Source organism: Chiloscyllium plagiosum, unplaced genomic scaffold (genome assembly GCF_037043375.1).
Source record: "Chiloscyllium plagiosum isolate Xiang-an unplaced genomic scaffold, Cpla_swu_hap1 HiC_scaffold_8, whole genome shotgun sequence".
Taxonomy (NCBI): domain Eukaryota; kingdom Metazoa; phylum Chordata; class Chondrichthyes; order Orectolobiformes; family Hemiscylliidae; genus Chiloscyllium; species Chiloscyllium plagiosum.
Window position 1 is genome coordinate 38,529,248 of NW_028270146.1, and position 20,523 is coordinate 38,549,770.

At 38.8% G+C, this 20,523-nt stretch overlaps 1 protein-coding gene across 3 annotated transcripts in view; it reads left to right on the forward strand.

Annotated features, from left to right (window-relative positions):
* Nucleotides 1-20,523, forward strand: part of rtn1a (reticulon 1a) — a 235,465-nt gene that overhangs the window by 113,755 nt on the left and 101,187 nt on the right. For 2 of the 3 annotated variants that reach the window (XM_043697266.2, XM_043697267.2), the window contains one exon: nucleotides 2,826-3,638. The exons of the other annotated variant lie outside the window; for it this stretch is intronic. In XM_043697266.2, coding sequence (XP_043553201.2) covers nucleotides 2,826-3,638 — 813 coding nt within the window. The remainder of the gene's footprint in view (nucleotides 1-2,825; nucleotides 3,639-20,523) is intronic. 3 annotated transcript variants of the gene reach the window in all.

Genomic DNA, 20,523 nt, shown 5'->3' on the forward strand with positions numbered 1-20,523 from the left:
CTCTGTTCTTTGCAGACAGAAGAAGCTGCATCTGTTTCAGCTGAACAGAGTAATCACCATTCTCTGTTCATTTCTAGGGCAATGCCTTGATCAACCAGGTTAAAAGTCATACAACAACAGATTATAGTCCAAAATGTTTATTTGGAATCACTTGCTTCCAAATAAACCTGTTGGACTAAAACCTGGTGGTGTGATTTTTAACTTTGTCCTCCCAATCCAACACCAGCTCCTCCTCATCTTGACCAACCAAAGTCAACTTGGTTTAAAGTAAAACAAAACTTGGCAGTTAATGGTTATTCATCATCTAACTGGTACATTGTCCATGGCAAGGCCTCTACTGATCAGAATCCACATTCCAATCAATCAGCGCACCCTTTCCATCCTGCGTAAAAGTGAATGACATTTTTATATTAGGACAATTTACATGAAGAGCACATGAGTATAAGGTGAAAGGCTTTGACAAAATGTGTCTTTTCTCAATATTACTAAGTTCTCTACTACCAAATGACTATTTAAGCTTCTAATTTGTGTTTTTTTTATAAGTTACTGTGCCAGTTAAATTTTAGATGTACCATGTTTTCTACAACAGAGAAGAGTGCACCTCAAAATTGGTTGACCTTTTACAACCTCAACCAATTGAATAGTGCTTTTTATTTAGTGTTAATAAGATTGTATTTCCAACATACTCCAGAAACTCTCTGAATTTAAATTTTCAATTAAATTTGGCGAACAAACCTTCCTCATGGTAATATAGCTTTGCTACACCTTTTATGTGTCGCAGAATCCCTAAAATGTGGAAAGAGGCCATTCAGCCCACCAAGTCTGCACTGACCGTCAAAAGAGCATCCCACCTCCCTGCCCATCCCTATATTTACAGTGCCTAATCTACCTAGCCTGTACATCCCTGGACACTATGTAAATTTAGCATGGCCAATCCACCCAACCATTACATCTTTGGACTGAAAGGAAAGCACCTGGCAGAATTCCCGGCAGATACTTGGATAATATGCAAAGTCCAGACAGATAGCCATTCAAGGTTGGAATCGAACTCCAGTCCTAGCACTGTGCGGCAGCAGTGCTAACCACTGAGCCACCATGCTGATTTTTTTTTCTGGAAATTGCATTCATTCCTTGTTTTTCTTTTCTTTCTCAACTTTCATGACCCTGAAAGCTTTACTTTCCTACCAGTTTTCCTCCTCATATCTTCTCTTCTTTTGTCATTGATTTCTTCCTGGGGTAAAATTCCATTATGCTGATCCATTTCTTGTACTATTCACATATGAGCCTTGATGGTTGTTGACAGAATATCTAACCATGATCAGCATCACAGTAAGACTATTTTGCTGTCTCTTCTTGCCAGCTTCACACATTTGTGTATGATATACTAATCCAACGCTTCCAGAGGACGTGCATGATATACATTGTGTTATTTTGGCCAAAAACTGGATTGGTATTGTACCTTGCTTAGATGTATTTAAAGCCATCACCAGTGCTACTCTTAATCCAGTATTTTCAACTGATGTCATTGCATGTTGTTCCCAGCATTATCATAAATAATGGTAGTAAAGATTTATTTAGTACAAATAATTAATTGAAAGTGTAAATAATTTTCCTTTAAGATTTGACCTTCATTGCTACTGATATTCATTCATGGTTTATTGTAATTGCATTTAGCTTAAAAAGAAGCATCCAATATGTTTCCCTAAATTGCCTGGCGCCAGTATGCTTCTGTTTTTTGGAAACTTGCTACTGTGCATTTTTAATTTCCTGCTCTATAAAATAGAGAGGGATGAAATACACAATTTTTAAAGTGTTTGAGTGTCCCTCTAATTTTTGTTTGTAAAATAGTTAAAAAATGTGAAAAGTTTATGAATTTATATCCTGTCATGTGCACAAATAGTGGAAGTATTTCAGTGAAATGACATCAGCCCATCTATTTGAAAACCACATCCCTCTGCAATTTAAGAATGAGAATGCTTAGCTGTATCAAATTAAGTTTCCATTTCTTGATTCCTGACTTATAGAGGGACTTTAAAGTTAAATACACCTTTGTTTTTTTTTAAATGGCTCTTAAAATTCAAACAGGGCATTTCTAATAATTACAGCATAGCAGTCAGTCTTTGGGTCAGTGGAATTGTGTACAGTACCTTGAAGTTAGATGGGCATGTAAAGTTTCCAGTTTTATATCCCTGATGGTGACACTAGAGCTTCGGTTGTTAAAGTTAATGCAGAGCCTTCCTTTTTAAATGCTCTTCTATGACAGTGAGTAGAATCTGACATGCCTATAATATTCAGTGGGACAGTACTGGAAAAAGCATCCATGAAAGGTAGACTAAATTATTCACTAGCACTTTAAATGAAGAACTAGAAATAGGCATGTAGAATTATTAGGGAAAGCCACATTTGGCATGACCAATTGTTGAATTTCCTGTTACACTCTGTTGTTAAGTAGGCAAATATTAGATGTATATTATAGTAGCTCCCTAAAATGGGTAGAGAAAAGATTAGTGGCAATACCATTGCTGGCTTGTTCTTGTACACATCCGTAAGACCAGCCAAAGAGCATTTTAAGCAAGGTGTAGTTTCAGAATGCTTGCCCACCAACTTGATGGCTATGAGATTAAAAAGTCCATTTGTAACAAGAATCTGTTTTACGAGGATGCATTTTCAGTCTAGCTCTTCCTTCCTCGACATACAACTGAGCTTTTAAAAATGCAAAACTTAACAGATGTGGTGTTGATAATAAACTTGATGTACTATTACAGCAGCAAAAAAAACTTTGGGTGCTCACTGAGCATATTTTCTGTCTGCATTTATGATTGCAGAAGAGTCTGATTCACAGATTGAAGCTGCTTACCATTTTCTGGAGGAGGAACACCCTGTTGCCAGCAAGACATCAGAGCAAACTCAGTGTTTTTCTTTAAATACCACAGAAGAAGAGACCTCCCCAAGTGCTGCCTTAACAAAATTAGATGAGTCTGCACAGAATTTGTCAAATCTACCAGCAATGACATTAGATCTAGAGGCCAGCAGTGCTGAATCTGGAGATTCTGAGATAGAGGTAGTACCAGATGAATCACTGTTTGTGGAAGAAGCAGAAGATTGCAGCTATATGGCATTCAGACAGGCTGGTGGGACTCCACCTTCTTCCGTTTCTTCGGTCCAGTATAGCATCTTGAGGGAGGAACGTGAAGCTGAGCTTGACAGTGAGCTCATCATTGATCCATATGATGTTTCATCAGCATCTGAAGAGAGTCTCCAAAGAGAACAAGGCTCCCCTATGAAATCTAATAGCATGGGGAAAGAGTCTGCTGAAAAAGCCTTGATAATGGACAACCAGCAAGAATCAGATCATCAGTCAAGTCAATTAGCTGAGTATGCTGCAACTTCTATTCTCAAAGGTTCTAATGGAACTGAGGCAGCCACTATTGAGCCCCTTACCCCCCTCGATTATTCAGAAGCTTTCATTACACCTGAAGTAGTAGTTGAAGAACCATCTTCTGAAGAAGTCTCTGAAGAAACAGCTGGAAAAATAAGTGATAGCAAATCCTCAGACAGAGCCAAGACTGGAAAAGATTTCGACAACAGCCAGCCTATTACTTCTGAGCAGTTTCTACTGGTACTCAATAAGAAATCAGGTAACTTTCGCCATTAGTCTGATATTAATAATTTATTTTAAACCATCTTCAAATGTCACTAATTTAAAGTTGAAAATCACAACACCAGGTTATAGTCCAACAGGTTTAATTGGAAGCACACTAGCTTTCGGAGCGACACTCCTGTATCATGTGATAGTGGAGGGCTCGATCGTAACACAGAATTTATAGCAAAAATTTGCAGTGTGATGTAACTGAAATTATACATTGAAAAATTGATTGTCTGTTAAGCCTTTCATCTGTTAGAATACAGTGATAGTTTCACTTCTTCCATGTGTAAATCACAAAACCTTTTTTTTAAAGTTGCATTCTCGGGTTAGCTGTTAATAATGGTGATAGCTAGACAATATGCTGAAGGTGTTAGGCCCCTGTGTTCTCTGTCTATGACCTGATGTTTAGATTGATTCTAATCTAAAAAGTGAGATAACCGAGTTTTACATAAATTCATGCAGTTTTTGAGCTCAGAGTTCTACATGAATGTATGCAGTTTTTGAGCAAAGTGCAATGTAACTCTGCAATGTAACACCTTCAACATATTGTCTAGCTATCACCATTGTTAACAGCTAACCCGAGAATGCAACTTTTAAAAAAAAGGTTTTGTGATTTACACATGAAAGAAGTGAAACTATCACTGTATTCTAGCAGATGAAAGGCTTAACAGACAATCAATTTTTCAATGTATAATTCCAGTTACGTCACACTGCAAATTTTTGCTATAAATTCTGTGTTACGATCGAGCCCTCCACTATCACCTGATGAAGGAGCGTCGCTCTGAAAGCTAGTGTGCTTCCAATTAAACCTGTTGGACTATAACCAGGTGTTGTGATTTTTAACTTTGTACACCCCAGTTCAACACCGGCATCTCCAAATCATAATTTAAAGTTGATAATGCATCTGTTCACAACTTGCCTTTTAGAAGTCTTCAAAGCATTGCTTGACATTGGTTGCATATTTAATTACTTAATATTATTTTATGTTAATCTTTGTTAATTTCCGCAGACTGATTTTTCTCTCCTGCTCCCTATCCCTACCATGACCTAGTGTCCACCATCTCTAGAATTTAAGTATGATGTGTAATGCCTATCAACCATTCAGGTAAAGTAAACTAAGTGAAATGCAAACATTTGAATTATTTATGAGGCAGTGCACTTAACTAACAGCCATTTATCAAATGCAACTTTTGAAAATGTTTTCAAAGGTCTCACTCTTGGGCACAGCTAACATTAATGTGTAAAGTTATCTCTCTTGTTAAAGATTTGAATGCTAGTAAAGTAACTGTCAATCTCTGCTTATCTACTGTAATTAGTAAAATTGCTGTCTGATTAATTGGATAAAGCAGGGGTAAAGATCGTTCTGGATAATGAATTTTTAATGTGTATTTCAACTTGAAAACTGTCTTTATTTAACTACACGAGAATATGCTTTTTAAAACATTATCAAATCAATAAAAGGTCACCTTTTCTGGCTTCTACCCAGTGTTGGAAAGGACTAGGCCATTCAGCCCTTCAATTCAGTCAGATCACAGTAAATCTATGCCTTAAATCCATTCACTAACCTTAGCTCCACATTATTTTTGTATCCTTGTCTGATTAAAAAACTTTCAATTTCAGATTTAATATCATTGATTTTTGCAGCATAGTTTCATAGTTTTGCCAGACTTCACATGAATGTGTTTCCTAACTTCACTCTTGGAAAAGCTGGCTTTGATTTTAAATTTGTCCCCTTGTTCCAGTCTCCCCTATCAGTGAAAAACATTTCTGTTTACGCTTTCAGTTTTTTTTGTAAGATTCAAAAACCTCAAACAAATCAGACCTTAACATTCTTTCCTCCATGGAATAGAAGTCTGGTTATTCTTCCATCATAATCTAACCCTTGGAAACACAATATCATAAGGATGAATTTATGCTACTTTCCTTCAAAGGGCATATTATTTCTAAGGTATATTGCCCTGAGCTGAACATAGTACTCTAGATAGACTTCATACAGCTATAACAAATCTACTTTCCCTTCAATTTCTACTCCTCTAATTATATGGACTCAGGCCTGCATTTTGTTCCCATGTCAAAGCACTGTTGGGACAAGTCCATGATTTACAAGCTCACCCCAGGTAACGATGCCTTGGAAGTTGCAATTTTCATTCTTGGCTGGTAGGGTTACCTGAGAAATTAGGTAGTTGACCCCTAAAACACTGAAGAATGTTGGGTGTGGAGATAACTCAGCGGAAGGTCTCCTGCTTCCACATGCTAGTTCTGCATTGAAGTTCAAGAAAAGAATAAAGCATAAAACAACTCTCCAACCCTTAGCAATCACATAGCCACACACTCCTAATGCTTCATATATACCATTTATGTATCCACCCCTTGCATCCTCCATTGCATTCTATGCCTTGTACCCAACCCCCATGGTCCTTTTATTGGTAATGTGCCAGCTCATACCCCTTTCTCAAACTCTTGTGACCCTTTGTAGTGCCTGTGTCAATTCACTGCTAATTCATGCCATACCATACTTCCTACTCACCCCTTTAACCTCATTTCTGCCATATGTATTTACTCCATATTCTCAGTGGTGGCAGTACCACTGTGCTACAAGAGCCCTGAGAGGATGAGGGAAAGGTATAAAGTGCAAAGAACATTACCTGCTCTCAATTAACTCTGGAGCTGTTCCAGTTTACACTGGTCCTGCCTTTTTTCCATTGTCATTAACCAAGTCATTCATAGCTATAGTGAAGAGTTTAGACTCCACCAAAAACCTTGTAGGACACTTCTCTTCTAATAGTTTATGCCTGTTATTCCTAATCTTTATCTTCTACTAACTAACCAATGTCCTGTTTAGGTTAATAATTTGCTTTCCCTTCGATGAGCTTTAATTTTATCTTGCAGTTTTGAATGACTTGCCTTATTGAATGTTTTGTGGACATCCATATGTATTATAGTCATAAACATTCTCATATCAATTATTGAGTTATTCCTCAAAACATTCAGTTAAGCTCATCAAACATTACTGACCCTTTACAAATACATGTTTGGTTCTTTCCAAATAGCTCAAATTTCCCAATATGTTCACTCACTCTGCCCTTAATTATAGATTCCAATAATTTCCCTGCAACAGATGCTAGACTAGCAAGTCTATTATTTCCTGTTTGAGATGCATGCACCCATCCAGACATATACATTTCCATACATTGACTGGCCTGGATATTTTAACATTGCATTGGCAAAGATCTGGCCGGGGCCCATCTCTTGGCAAGGTCTTGCACCAGCGATAGTGTGAGAAAAGCTAAGCATTTTTAGAGTAAAGGTCTGCTGTGTATGCTTTACCTTTGTGATTGTCTTTGGCAGTACCCAGGAATCCCCTCCCAAACTCTCTGATCTGAGGCAGCTGAAAAAGCTATGTTTAATCCCATGGTAAATCTAATATTAACCTCTTGATTTATCAGAGGGTTACAAGGACAGGAATGTGAAGTGAAAAGACTAAAATGTCTCATTTCTCTTCATTTTGCATCATAATGGGTCCACACATGGTAGTTTCACAGTTTCCTTCACCTCAGAAATCCTGGGATTCTATAAGGAATTTAGTGAAACCACAAATTCTGAGTGTCATACAGTGGAATGAAGATTCCTCAAGAGCAAACTTCAAGAAAAGGGGATTTAGATATTGTGTACACCAATTCTTCTTTAGTTGAAGCAAAATTATTTCTCTTTCATCTCCAATATAATTTTGAGAAAATGACAGGTCTTTGTGATACAAATATGACTGAATTAATGTGACTAAAGTAGGAATACAATGTGACTGTAAGAAATACACTACTATACCAAGCAAATACATTTATTTGTATGATTTTGCTTTGCTGTTACATACTTTTAAATTATTTGTTCGAATTCCTAGAAACCTCTGTTCATACATTTTTTCCTCATTCCATATTTATTGGACCTTTCTTAGAAAGTCCATTGTTTCATATTGTTTTGCAGTAAAACGATCTTTCATAATTTACTTTGATGTTCACAAGCTCTGCTTTAATTGCACCAGAAAGTTCCAATATCATGTTCCCAATGCCCAAGTGCAAGAAGCCATCAAGAATAAAAATGGACCCATCACTAACCATTGAAATACACCCTTCCCTGCCCTTCTTCAATGCAAGCTTTTTAATTAAAAAGATGAAGTTATTAACACATCTAAGATAAATGGTTACAGCCCATGTTAATGTACTGGACAAAGCAATTTTATTCTGGATTAGTGGTGCTGGAAGAGCACAGCAGTTCAGGCAGCATCCAAGGAGCTTCGAAATCGATGTTTCAGGCTAAAGCCCTTGCCCAAAATGTCGATTTCGAAGCTCCTTGGATGCTGCCTGAACTGCTGTGCTCTTCCAGCACCACTAATCCAGAATCTGGTTTCCAGCATCGCAGTCATTGTTTTTACCAAAGCAATTTTATTGTGATATTGTAAGTCTAACTTATTAATTTCTAACAAAGTAAAATCATGGTTACTGGATGACAATTTATAACTGAAATATCAGGACACACAGTGTGAATTTATACTGACATATACATGGTGATGATGATATTGTTGTCTTTGTGCATGCACTTGCTTCATAGGTTGCATGCTCCTGGTAATGACCAGTAAAAAGCTTTCCATTGATTGTCAAAATACACAAATAAGTTACTCTTAGCTATATCTGTTGGTCTTCATCATTTGGATAATATAAACAGCCCATATTCAAAGCAATAGAGAGCATCTATTGATCTATCCATACCATTACATTGCTTCCCTAAAAGATAATCGATGAAGCACATAGTATTTTAACAAACCACAATCAATAATAGAGTTTTTGCCACACCACCAATTATAAGGATGTCTGGGATGTGGAATGGAAAAATGGGTGGCTGTTCATTCATCATGAGAAAAAGATCTGATTGCTTCTTTCTTAATTGTAATACTGACAGTCCATCAATAGTCTTTCCAAGTTTTGTTTTACCATAATACTAGCCATTAAATCAGATCATTGCTTTCACTTTAGTACTGAGTCATATAATTATTACTTCTGTTTAGGAAAGCTTGAGAAGCAGAATTTTCAAAGCAAAATTTTTACGTCTTCTATGGGAGATTTCGAGGGGGGATTGCTCAGAAGTAATAACTTGAGAATTGCTTGACAAACAAAAACTAAGGTCCATTTAGTTTGCCTTCCAGCTTAGCAGTAGTCACATAATAATGAAATTGACTAATAGCTTTCCTGATGAAGGGCTTTTGCCTGAAACGTAAATTTTCCTGCTCCTTGGATGCTGCCTGACCTGCTGTGCGTTTCCAGCACCACACCTTCAACTCTAATCTCCAGCATCTGCAGTCCTCAGTTTCATCTAATAGCAATTAATGTTTATTAATTATTCTGCAGCTGATCCAGACATAACACAAGAAAACATCTGCTAGGGAAAATCTTTGGAAAGTGTGGGTCCAACATCACCTACTCAAGTGTTTTTCATTTGCGTATGTCATGTTTTAAATTAGTCATCAACTTAGAACAAAATGTGATTTCTTGAAAGAAATATTAGCCAATTTATATTTGAATGCATCAATGCTAATGGCTTCACTGTCTCCCCATAGATTTGCCAAGAGCTCACAGAAATAATGTTGCTGCAAATTCATGTTGAATTCACCCCTCCTCAACACAGGTCATGTCTTTCAGCATTACTGTTCTTGTCTGCATAATGTAATCCCTTTGAGTCATAAAATCAACCATTATGTTTCCTGCTAATCTACCCCTTTACATTGACAATATGTCCAGTAGCTCTTCATATTCCAGACCCCATAAACCCTCAGATATTCTGGTTTCCTGGCTTCTGTATCCTTACAATTACTAACATTTTATCACTTTTGCAACTAGAAGAGATACAGTATCCCGAGTGCATTGACATCAATGATTTATAAAATAACTGAATTACTGCACTGTTTTGATTCAAAATTCAGGTGAAGGCATCCATAATTAGATAGTGAGCACCCTTTTGGCTACTTTTAACCTGGTCAGTCCAGGAAAAATTGGTGTTGGGTGACTGCTGACAACATGGTACATGGTAGCGACTTGAATTTGATGCCCAAAATCAAATTGGAAAATCCTGCCCAGGATTCTTTTCAATCAGAATTGAAAGACCCGCGGATGCTCTAAATCGGAAACAAAAACAGAAATTGCTGGAAAATCTCAGCAGGTCTAGCAGCATCTATGAAGGGTCATCAAACCCAAAACATTAACTTTGATTCCTCTTCACAGATGCTGCTAGACCTGCTGAGCGTTTACAACAATTTCTGTTTTTGTTTCTTTTAAATCAGTTTGTGTACCTGAGACCAGATATAATGCTAACCTGAAAATGAACCGAAAGCATCTATCAAAATATTTAAATGAAATTATAGATACATTATGAAGAGTGATTTGATTAGTCTGTTAAGAAGGTTGCTATTCTACCAGACATTCACATTTTGTATTAAACAGTAAGTTTATTCTAAACAAATGAACCAAAAGGAAGTTAAAAAATTGGCACAATTTTATGACATAATATAAAAGATTTAGAATTAAAATTGGGATGTGCTTTATTTTTCTGGTATTTGAACTGTGAAGCTTTGGGGAATACACTGCCTTTTCACTTCTGAGATGTAGTGCCACATTTCCTTCCCAAGTGGTTGATCAAGTTTCCTTTTACTATCGGTTGAAGTGATCCCATTTCATAATTTATTGGTTAACAGTTTAAAACTTTAGTACTTTGACTTAAGTCTTCCCTAAATTGGGGACATCTGGATGGTTGGTATGGGATTTGTTTTATAATTGTGACAATGTTAATTACATCAATATTATGCTACATTTTAGAACACAGTAAATTGAGCCCTACAGTAAAGCTGCAAACAATATAAATTTTCATAAACATATTTTGAGTCAAACTATGTTTAATTTAATTGAGAAATTAGACTCGAGGTGAAAGCTATTTTTTATGTTGCAATTCATGAATGCCACGTAGTTGACATGAAAATGTTGCCTTTAATTCTGAATATACTTGGATCTTTAGAGCATACAAAGTGGTAGAAATAGAAGCAGGAGTATATCATAGACTTTAAGAGCTTGCTCCATCATTTAATACAATCATGACTGATCTTAGGCTTCAACTTTTCTCTCTATTCATTGATTCTTTGAGATTTTGAAAAAAACCTTTCTATCCCAGCCTTCTCTCTATTCTAAAATAGCTTCCACACCTCTGGAGTACAGAATTCCAAAGATTTACCATCTTTTGAGTGAACTAGCTTCAATTAATCTTGTCTTAAATGATTAGCCCCTTATATTGAACATTGTGTCCCTTATTCTAGATTCCCTGACCAATGGACACAATCTCTCAGCAACCACCACATCAAGCCCCTTCAGAATCTTGTACATTTCAATGAGGCTGCTTCCCATTCTTCTAAACTCCAAGGAATATAGACTCCGTTTACTCAGCTCATTGTCAACTGATAACCCTCTCTCTTTGTATCATCAGGACATAGATTTAATAGGCCCATTCCCCTGCATTTACTCCTTCACCTAACACTACAGGCAATTTAGCATGGCCAGTTCATCTAACGTGCACATTTTTTTGGACTGTGGGAGGAAACCGGAGCATCCGGAGGAAACCCACACAGACACGGGAGAATGTGCAAACTCCACACAGACAGTAGCCTGAGGCGGGAATTGAACCCAGGTCTTTGGCGCTGTGAGGCAGCAGTGCTAACCACTGTGCCACCGTGCCGCACAGAAAGTAGGTGTTGTAAGTAGCTGAGGTGCCACCACTGATCTTTGCACCACTCAAGCCTACTACAGCCAAAATTGAAACCATTTTCAATTATAGTCTTGCTTAAGTGCTTGCTAGAGACGTGTAGGAAGGAGTGATGATGGGACAAATTTGAGGAGACCTAAGGGGGAATGAAGGATGGCTCAGATGTCCTACTCATTTATAGCCTGTCCAGAGCTGCAGAACGATTATTCAATGGCAGGATCCTCAAATGGAAACCAACTTCTGCTATTTACACATGTTTTGTGTGCCAGACCTTTAAGATTTCATATGAATTGTATGGGTGTTAGTTTCTGGCACAAAAGCAGAAGTGACGGCCAGTTATGGTTCTGCTTATTAGAAAAGGCATGCATAGATTAAATTCTGCCTTATGTGTCTAGTTAAGAAAAAGGCTGCATATAACAAAACAGCTTGATGATGAATTGTGGCCTTTGTACTACAGAGGATTGAGTTAAGTTGACAGTTTATGCATTGAAATGTTATAATGTTTAGGAAAAATTAAAATTTCTATTAGATCAGCTACTACCAGTCTATTTTAGAAAAGGAAGCTGAATAAAGTGAAATTATGAACTGTTCATCTTAAAATGATAGATTATTTCAGCTCTATCCAGGCTATTCAGTCCACTGCCTCTGTGCGACTTCTCAGTAATTCACTGGATCCCAGTACCCAGCCTTTTCCCTAAAATGTTTTCTATTTAAACGAGAATGAAATCATTAACTGAATGTGGTGATTTAATGTATTTCCACCACACTCTCAGGCAGTTAATTACAGATTCTAGCCATTTGCATTTCCTCCTGATGTCATAACAAATGAAATGATAGTGTCAGAAGTAAATGTTCTTAAACTGTGTCTCCTATTTTCTGATCCTTCTGTCAACGGATAGTTTCTCACAAAATACTCTGTCCTGACCCATCATGTGTTTGCATCATGAAGAAAAAGTATTCTGTGAACTTCAAGAATGTTGGAACTCATGCTGCAAGCATAATGTAAGATCACAGCCAAATTACTGGGTTTGTGGGTTGTGAACATCAATGACTGGGCGAGCTTTAATTGCCCATTCCAACTGCAAGAAGGTGATAGTGAGTTGCCTTCTTGAACTTATGCAGTACTTGGAATGTATATACACCTACATTACTGTTAAGAAAGGAGTGCCAGAACTTTCTTACCATGACCAAGAATAATTGGCAATATAGTTCCAAGTCGGGTTAGTGCATAGTTTGGACAGGAACTTGCAGATGATGATGTTCCCATATATCTGTCACTCTTATTCTTCTAGATGGCAGAGATCATAGATTTAGTGGGTATTAATAAGGAGTTTTGAAATGGTACACACTACTGCCACTGTGCATATGTGATGAAAGGGATCAATGTTAATGGTGGTGAATCTGGTGCTAATTAAGCTGGCTGCTTAGTCCTGGATGGAATAAAGTTTCTTGAGTGTTTTCAAGCTGTATTTATTCAGAAACGTGGAGAGTATTCCATCTAATCTCTGACTTCAGCCTTGTAGACAGAGGACTGACACGGGACAGGCAGTGAGTTACTCTTTTCAGAATTCATAGTCTGCAACTTGCTTTTATAGTCATAAAATGGCTGAACTACTCCAGTTTTGGTTAATGTAACCACCAGGGTAGTGTTGGATTCACTGATGGCAATGCCATTGAATATCAAGAAGAGATGGTTAGATTATCAATGGAAACCAATTCTTGATGTTGTCCAGGACTTGCTTCATAAAGGTTTCAGCTAGTTCAGTATCTAAGGTGTAGTGAACAGTGCTGAAAATGATGCAATGATCAATAAATACATCAATTTCTGTCCTTGTGATAGAGGGAAGGTCCATCGATGAAGCTGTGAAGATGGTTGGGTCTTGGACACTACACTGAGGAATTCCTGCAGACTATCCTGGGACTGAGATGACTGACTTCCAATCACCACAATCGTCTGTCTTTGTCTCAGTATCACTACAACAAGTGGAAGTGTTTTCCATCTCATTTCTATTAGAGTCATAGACTCATGTAGATGTACAGCACGGAAACAGACACTTCGGTCCACATCGTCCATGCCGACTAGACATCCTAACCTAATCTAGTCCCATTTGTCAGCACCCAGCCCATATCCCTCTAAAACCCTTCCTATTCATATACCCATCAGGTACCTTTTAAATGCTGCAATTGTACCACATCTTATGGCAGCTCATTTCATATATGCACCACCTTCTGTGTGAAAAGATTGCCCCTTAGGTCTCTTTTATATCTTTCCCCTCTCATCCTAAACCTATGCTGTCTAATTCTGGACTCCCCCCACATGCCCCTCATAATTTTGTAAACCTCTATAAGGTCACCCCTCAGCCTCCGACGCTCCAGGGAAAACAGCCCAGCCTGTTCAGCCTCTCCCTGTAGCTCAAATCCTCCAACCCTGACAACATCCTTGTAAATCGTTTCTGAACCCTTTCAAGTTTGACATTATCCTTCCAATAGGAAGGAGACCAGAATTGCAGACAATATTCCAAAAGTGGCCTAATCAATGTCCTGTACAGCTGCACCATGACCTCCCAACTCCTAAACTCAATACTCTGACCAATAAAGGAAAGCATACTAAACACCTTCTTCACTATCCTATCTACCTGTGACTCTACTTTCAAGGAACTATGAACCTGTACTCTAAGGTCTCTTTGTTCAACAATACTCATTGTGACCTTACCATTAAGTGTATAAGTCCTGCTAAGATTTGCTTTCCCAAAATGCAGCACCTCACATTTATCTAAATTAAACTTGATCTGCCACTTCTTAGCCCATTGGCCCATTTGATCAAGATTCTGTTGTAATTTGAGGCAACCTTCTTTGCTGTTCACTGTACACTGCTGTACACCTTCAGGTTTGGTGTCATCTGACTTACGAACTATACCTCCTATATTCACATCCATATCATTTATATAAATGACAAAAACTAGTTGACCCAGCACCAATTGTTGTGGCACTCCACTGGTCACAGGCTTCCAATCTGAAAAGCAACCTTCCACCATCACTCTCTGTCTTCTATCTTCGAGCCAGTTCTGTATCCAAATGGCTAGTTCTCTCTGTATTTCATGAGCTTTTACCTTGCTAACCAGTCTCCCATGGGGAATCTTGTTGAACACCTTTCTGAAGTCCATTTCGATCACATCCACCATTCTGCTCTCATCAATCCTCTTTGTGACTACTTCAAAAAACTCAATCAAGTTCATGAGACATGATTTCCCACACACAGGGCTATGTTGACTATCCCTATTTGGTCCTTGCGTTTCCAAATACAAGTAAATCCTGTCCTTCAGGATTCCCTCCAACAACTTGCCTATCACCAACACCAGGCTCATCGGTCTATAGTTCCCTGGCTTTTCCTTACCACCCTTCTTAAATAGTGGCACCACGTTAGCCAACCTCCAGTCGTCCGGCACCTCACCTGTGACTATTGATACAAATATCTCAGCAAGGGGCCCAGCAATTACTTCACTAGCTTCCCACAGAGTTCTAGGGTACAAATGATCAGGGGATTTATCCACTTTCATGCATTGCAAGACATCCAGCACTTCCTCCTCTGTAACATGGACATTTTTCAAGATGTCACCATCTATTTCCTCACATTCTCTATCTTCCATTTCCTTCTCCACGGTAAACACTGATGCAAATTATTTGCTTAATGTCTTCCCCATCTCCATAGGCTGCCATGCTGATCTGTGAGGGGCCCTATTCTGTCCCTCGCTATCCTTTTGACATTAATGTGTTTATAAAAGCCCTTTGGATTCTCCTTAATTCTATTTGCCAAAGCTATCTCATGTCCCCTTTTTGTCCTCCTGATTCCCCTCTTAAGTATACTCCTACTGCCTTTATACTGTTCTCAGGATTCTCTCGATCTATCCTATCTGTACCTGACTTATGCTTCTTTCTTTTTCTTAACCAAAACCTCAATTTCTCTAGTCATCCAGCATTCCGTACACCTACCAGCCTTTCCTTTCACCCTAACAGGAATATACTTTCTCTGCATTCTCGTTATCTCATTTCGAAGACTTCCCATTTTCCAGCTGACCTTTTACCTGCAAACATTTGCCCCCAATCAGCTTTTGAAAGTTCTTGCCTAATACCGTCAAAATTAGCCTTCCTCCAATTTAGAACTTCAACTTTTAGATCCGGTCTACCCTTTTCCATCACTATTTTAAAACTGATACCTCAGTCACCTGCCCTGCCTTATTTCCCCAAGAGTAGGTCAAGTTTTGCACCTTCTCTAGTAGGTACATCCACATACTGAGTCAGAAAATTTTCTTGTACACACTTAACAAATTCCTCTCCATCTAAACCCTTAAGACTATGGCAGTCCCAGTCTATGTTTGTAAAGTTAAAATCCCCTACCATAACCATCCTATTATTTTTACAGATAACTGAAATCTTCTTACAAATAAATCTGTTTCTCAATTTCCCTCTGACAATTTGAGTGTCTGTAATACAATCCCAGTAAGGTGATCACCCCTTTCTTATTTTTCAGTTCCACCCAAATAACTTCCCTGGATGTATTCCCCCTAAGTACAGTTGTAATGCTATCCCTTATCAAAAACACCACTCCCACTCCTCTCTTGCCTCCCTTTCTGTCCTTCCTGTAGTGTTTGTATCCTGGAGCATTAAGTTGCCAGTCCTGCCCATCCCTGAGCCATGTTTTTGTAATTGCTATGATATCTGAGTCCCATGTTTCTAACCATGCCCTGAGTTAGTCTGCCTTCCCTGTTAGGATTGGTCCCACTTTTGTTAAGGTTCTTTAGTGTCATATTTGATTAAATGCTGCCTTGATGTCAAGAGCAATACCCTCATTGCACCATTCAAATCCAGTCCTTTGTCCATGTTTAGAGCAAGACTGTATTGAGGTCAACAACTGAGTGGCACTTGCGGAATCTAAACTCAGCTTCAAAATCAGAGTAGTTTATTGCTGAGTAAATGCTACTTGTTAGCACTTGATACCCATTTCATGACTTTGCTAATGGTTGAGAGTAGGCTGGCAGGGCAGTGATTGATTGGGTTGTGTTTGACCTGTGTTTTTGTGGGTAGGACAAACCTGAATAACTTTCTACATTGTCAAGTAGATGTAGTATTGTGGGTGTACTGGAACAGGTTGGCTAGGGACCCAACTATTTTTGGAGCACAAGCTTTTGGTACTATTGACGGAATGTTATAATGAATTTTGTAGTATTTGTTTTCCTTAGCTGTTTCTTTTTAATACGTGGAATGAATGGAATTGGCTGAAGACAGTGTTTATGATGCTTGGGGCTTCTGGAGGATGCAAAGTTGGATCATCCACTCAGTACTTTTGACTGAAGATGGATGCAAATACTTCAGCCTTATCTTTTGCATCAGATCCACCATCATGGACGATGAGGATATTTCTAGAGCCTCCTTTTCGAGTGAGTTGCTTAACCATTCACAATTTGCCATAGCATATTGCAGAGATTAGGTCTGATCCTTCAGTTGTGCGATCACTTAGCCTTGTCTGCTGCTTCTGCAGTTTGGCATGCTTGTAGTCTTGTGATGTAGCCTCACCGGGTTGATGCTCCACTTTTAGGTATGCCTGGGGTTGTGCACATGTCCTGCTGCACCTTTCATTGAACTAAGGTTGTTCCCTAGCTTGATGGTAATGGGGAAATGGGGAATTTTGCTGGCTTGTGAGGTTACAGCTTGTGGTGAAATATGTTTGATACTTCAGATGGCCCACAACATCTCATGGACATCCAACTTTACATTGTTTGAAATCAGTCCCATTTAGCATGTTGGCAGTGCTTTACAACACAATGGGAGTGTATTCTTAATGTGAAGACAGGACGGAATCTCAAGAACTGTGTGGTGGCCACTCTGACCAATATTGTCTCACACAGGCAGATTAGAGAAGATGAGAACAAATAATTATTTCCCTCCTATTGCTTTTCTCATCAGCTGCATGCCCAGTCTATCATTTATGTCCTTCAAGCTTCATCCACTTCAGTCAGTAGTGGTGCTGCCAAGCCTGCTCGGTGATGGACATTGAAGTTCATCCAGAAGATATTGTGTGCCCTCACTATCCTTGGTGCATCCTCCGAATACAGGACTGGAGGTGGTATATTTTGCATTAGACTTTTGGGTAAATGGATTGTGTCAGTAGGCAGGTCACAGAACAAGTAATCTGTGGTAAACAATGTTCAACTAACATTCAAGATATTGAATTGAAACAGCATTAAGTAAGACAGTAAACAGGGACCTACTAGAATGGTTTTATTTCTTGGTTTACTATCTGCAAGCATCCTTTAATCTCATTAATTCTTCACTCTGTATGACTTCACTTACTGGATGGTACAGACTCACTCTTCATGGTATCCGAATTGGAAAAGGACAAAGTTGCAGTTTAGCTAAATCTTAGTAGTAATCTGTTTTAGAGGTCCCTGCTGAGTGCTGTCTGCCTCTAGTTGACCATAAAATCCAGAGTTAAAAAATCACACAACACCAGGTTATAGTCCAACAGGTTTATTGAAGGACAACCTGATGAAGGACAACACCTGATGAAGGAGCAACACTCCAAAAGCTAGTGCTTCCAAATAAACCCGTTGGACTATAACTTGGTGTTGTGTGATTTTAAACTTTGTACACCCAAGTCCAACATCGGCATTTCCAAATTACAAAATCCAGCCCATTGTAACTCTTACTTCCACCCGTATTGGGAAGAATCAGTAGTTTATAGTGCCATCTAGTGGCTATGAAATTGAATAGTACAGGTAGTTTGTGGTTGCATTGCAGTGAAATTATGCTTCATAGAAAATCATTTAATAGAAAAAAATGGAGCCTATGGGAAAAGTGGGGTCAGGGGCAGACCAGCATTAAATATTACTCGAGATCACTAAAATTTACCCAAAAGTCTAACGCAAAGTATACCACAGTCTGAGTGAAGGTTGAAATCATATTTATTAATGAAACAAAAGTAAATTTAACACAGTACATCTAAAAAATGTAAGAAGCTGCTGTCTGTACAGTACCTCATAGAAAGCTGCTCTGCTTGCAGCTGACATCGGCGCATGTGCAGAACAGCATGAAGACTGGCATAGACGTCATGCGTGTGCAGACGCTGGCACATGCACAGAATTTCAAGAACATCTGCGCATGCCAGGAACAGCACAGAGATTTTGGTGCGCACATCAGCACAGGCGCAGAACAAAGCTGCTGGAATCGCACTATTGCCAATGGAGGTAAACGTTCTCCAAAATACTGTTCCCTAATTCTTCAGCAACATTATAGCCAAATCGCACTTCCAAAACATGCGTTATCCCAGAACTACCTGTATCCATATTTTATTGCGTGCTGTTAATCTGTAGCAGGAGTCCCCTGCTCTTTAATCTTCAATGACCACTTAAGAGTATTCCATAATTTTGACATATATCAAGTTTTAAAATAAATATGCTCAGTAGTTTGCATTTCACTAACTTTCACCAACAGATCTGTGTTCAGAATTAGAATTCATATGTTAAGAGAGCTGTGTGTCTCAGATCTTTCATAGATATCAAGGCAATGCTTAAAAGACAGACAGATAGTGGAAGAGCAAAGTGTGTCGGTGCAGGCTTGGAAGTTTGAAAGGCCTGTTCCTGTGCTATAATGTTCTTTGCACTGACCCTTCATTGCATACAGTTCTGGTCACCACATTACAAAAAAAATGTGGATGCTTTGGAGAGGGTACAGAAAAGGTTTACTAGGGTGTTGCCTGGTATGGCGGATTCGAGCTATGAAGAAAGATGGATAGACTGCATTTGTTTTCACTGGAATACAGGAGGTTGAGGCGTGATCTGATAGAAGTTTTTCAGATTGTGAATGGCATGGATAGAGTGGAAAGTATGAGGCTTTTCCCCAGGTGGAGGAGTCAGTTACTCGGGGATACAAAGGGCGAGGACGAAATTCAAGAGAGATGTGCGAGGCATGTTTTTCACACAAAGGGTGGTGAGTTCCTGAAAAGTGTTGCCAGAGGAGGTGTTGGAAGCAGACACAATAGCAGCATTCAAGAAACACCCAAACGTACAAGAATAGGAAGAGAATAGAGGGATATGGATCCTCTGAATTGGAGATGCCGGTTTTAGACTGGGGTGTACAAAGTTAAAAATCACACAACACCAGATTATAGTCCAACAGGTTTATTTGGAAGCACTAGCTTTGGGAGCGCTACTCCTTCATCAGGTGGTTGTGGAGTATAAGAGCATAAGACGCAGAATTTATAGCAAACGTTTACAGTGTGATGTAAACTTTTGCTATAAATTCTGCGTCTTATGATCTTATACTCCATAACCACCTGATGAAGGAGAAATGCTCCGAAAGCTAGTGCTTTCAAATACACCTGTTGGACTATAATCTGGTGTTGTGTGATTTTTAACCCTGGATCCTCTGAAGAGAGTTTTAATATGGAAAGGCAAAATGTATTGGCACAGCCTGTTCCTGTGCTGTATTGTTCTTAGTTCTTTTTGTTCCTTGAACATCCCCATAGGACGCTGGAAAATACAGTCATGGAGACAATTAGCCAGTAGAAAGCTACCCTCATAGGTAGAACAGGCAGATCTCTAAAATGTTTCTCCTCTAATCAAAGGCTGGTTCTCTCTAGCATTTGCTGCTGGTAAGTTGATAGTGAACCTGCGTGCAGCAAATATGGTAAAGAAGAAGCCTATGCTTTGGAGAAGCATGGAGAAAGTGACTCGTGGCTGTGAGAAAGGCTGTCAGCCTGAGAGGTGTGGGGATGGTAGCAGGCTATGCAATAAAGGTGGGAGCAAGTTTTCCAGGCAAGTGGTGGGGTGGTGTGAGGCTGCTGGATCAAAGGGTGGTGGTGGGAAAGCTGCAATAAATGGGGTAGGGAGGGGTATTTCTAAACCTTCCAACAATGAAATACTCTGCTAATTGGGAACCATTAAATCTTAGAGGGTCACTGGGATAATGAATTTCTTACAAATGAATGTGGAGTCTCTATCTTAAAGTTGCAGAAGTTCAGGAGCTACTATACAGGAGAAAATGTATTGGATGCCATTGTGATTAACACTGCAGCAATTGTCATTTGATAG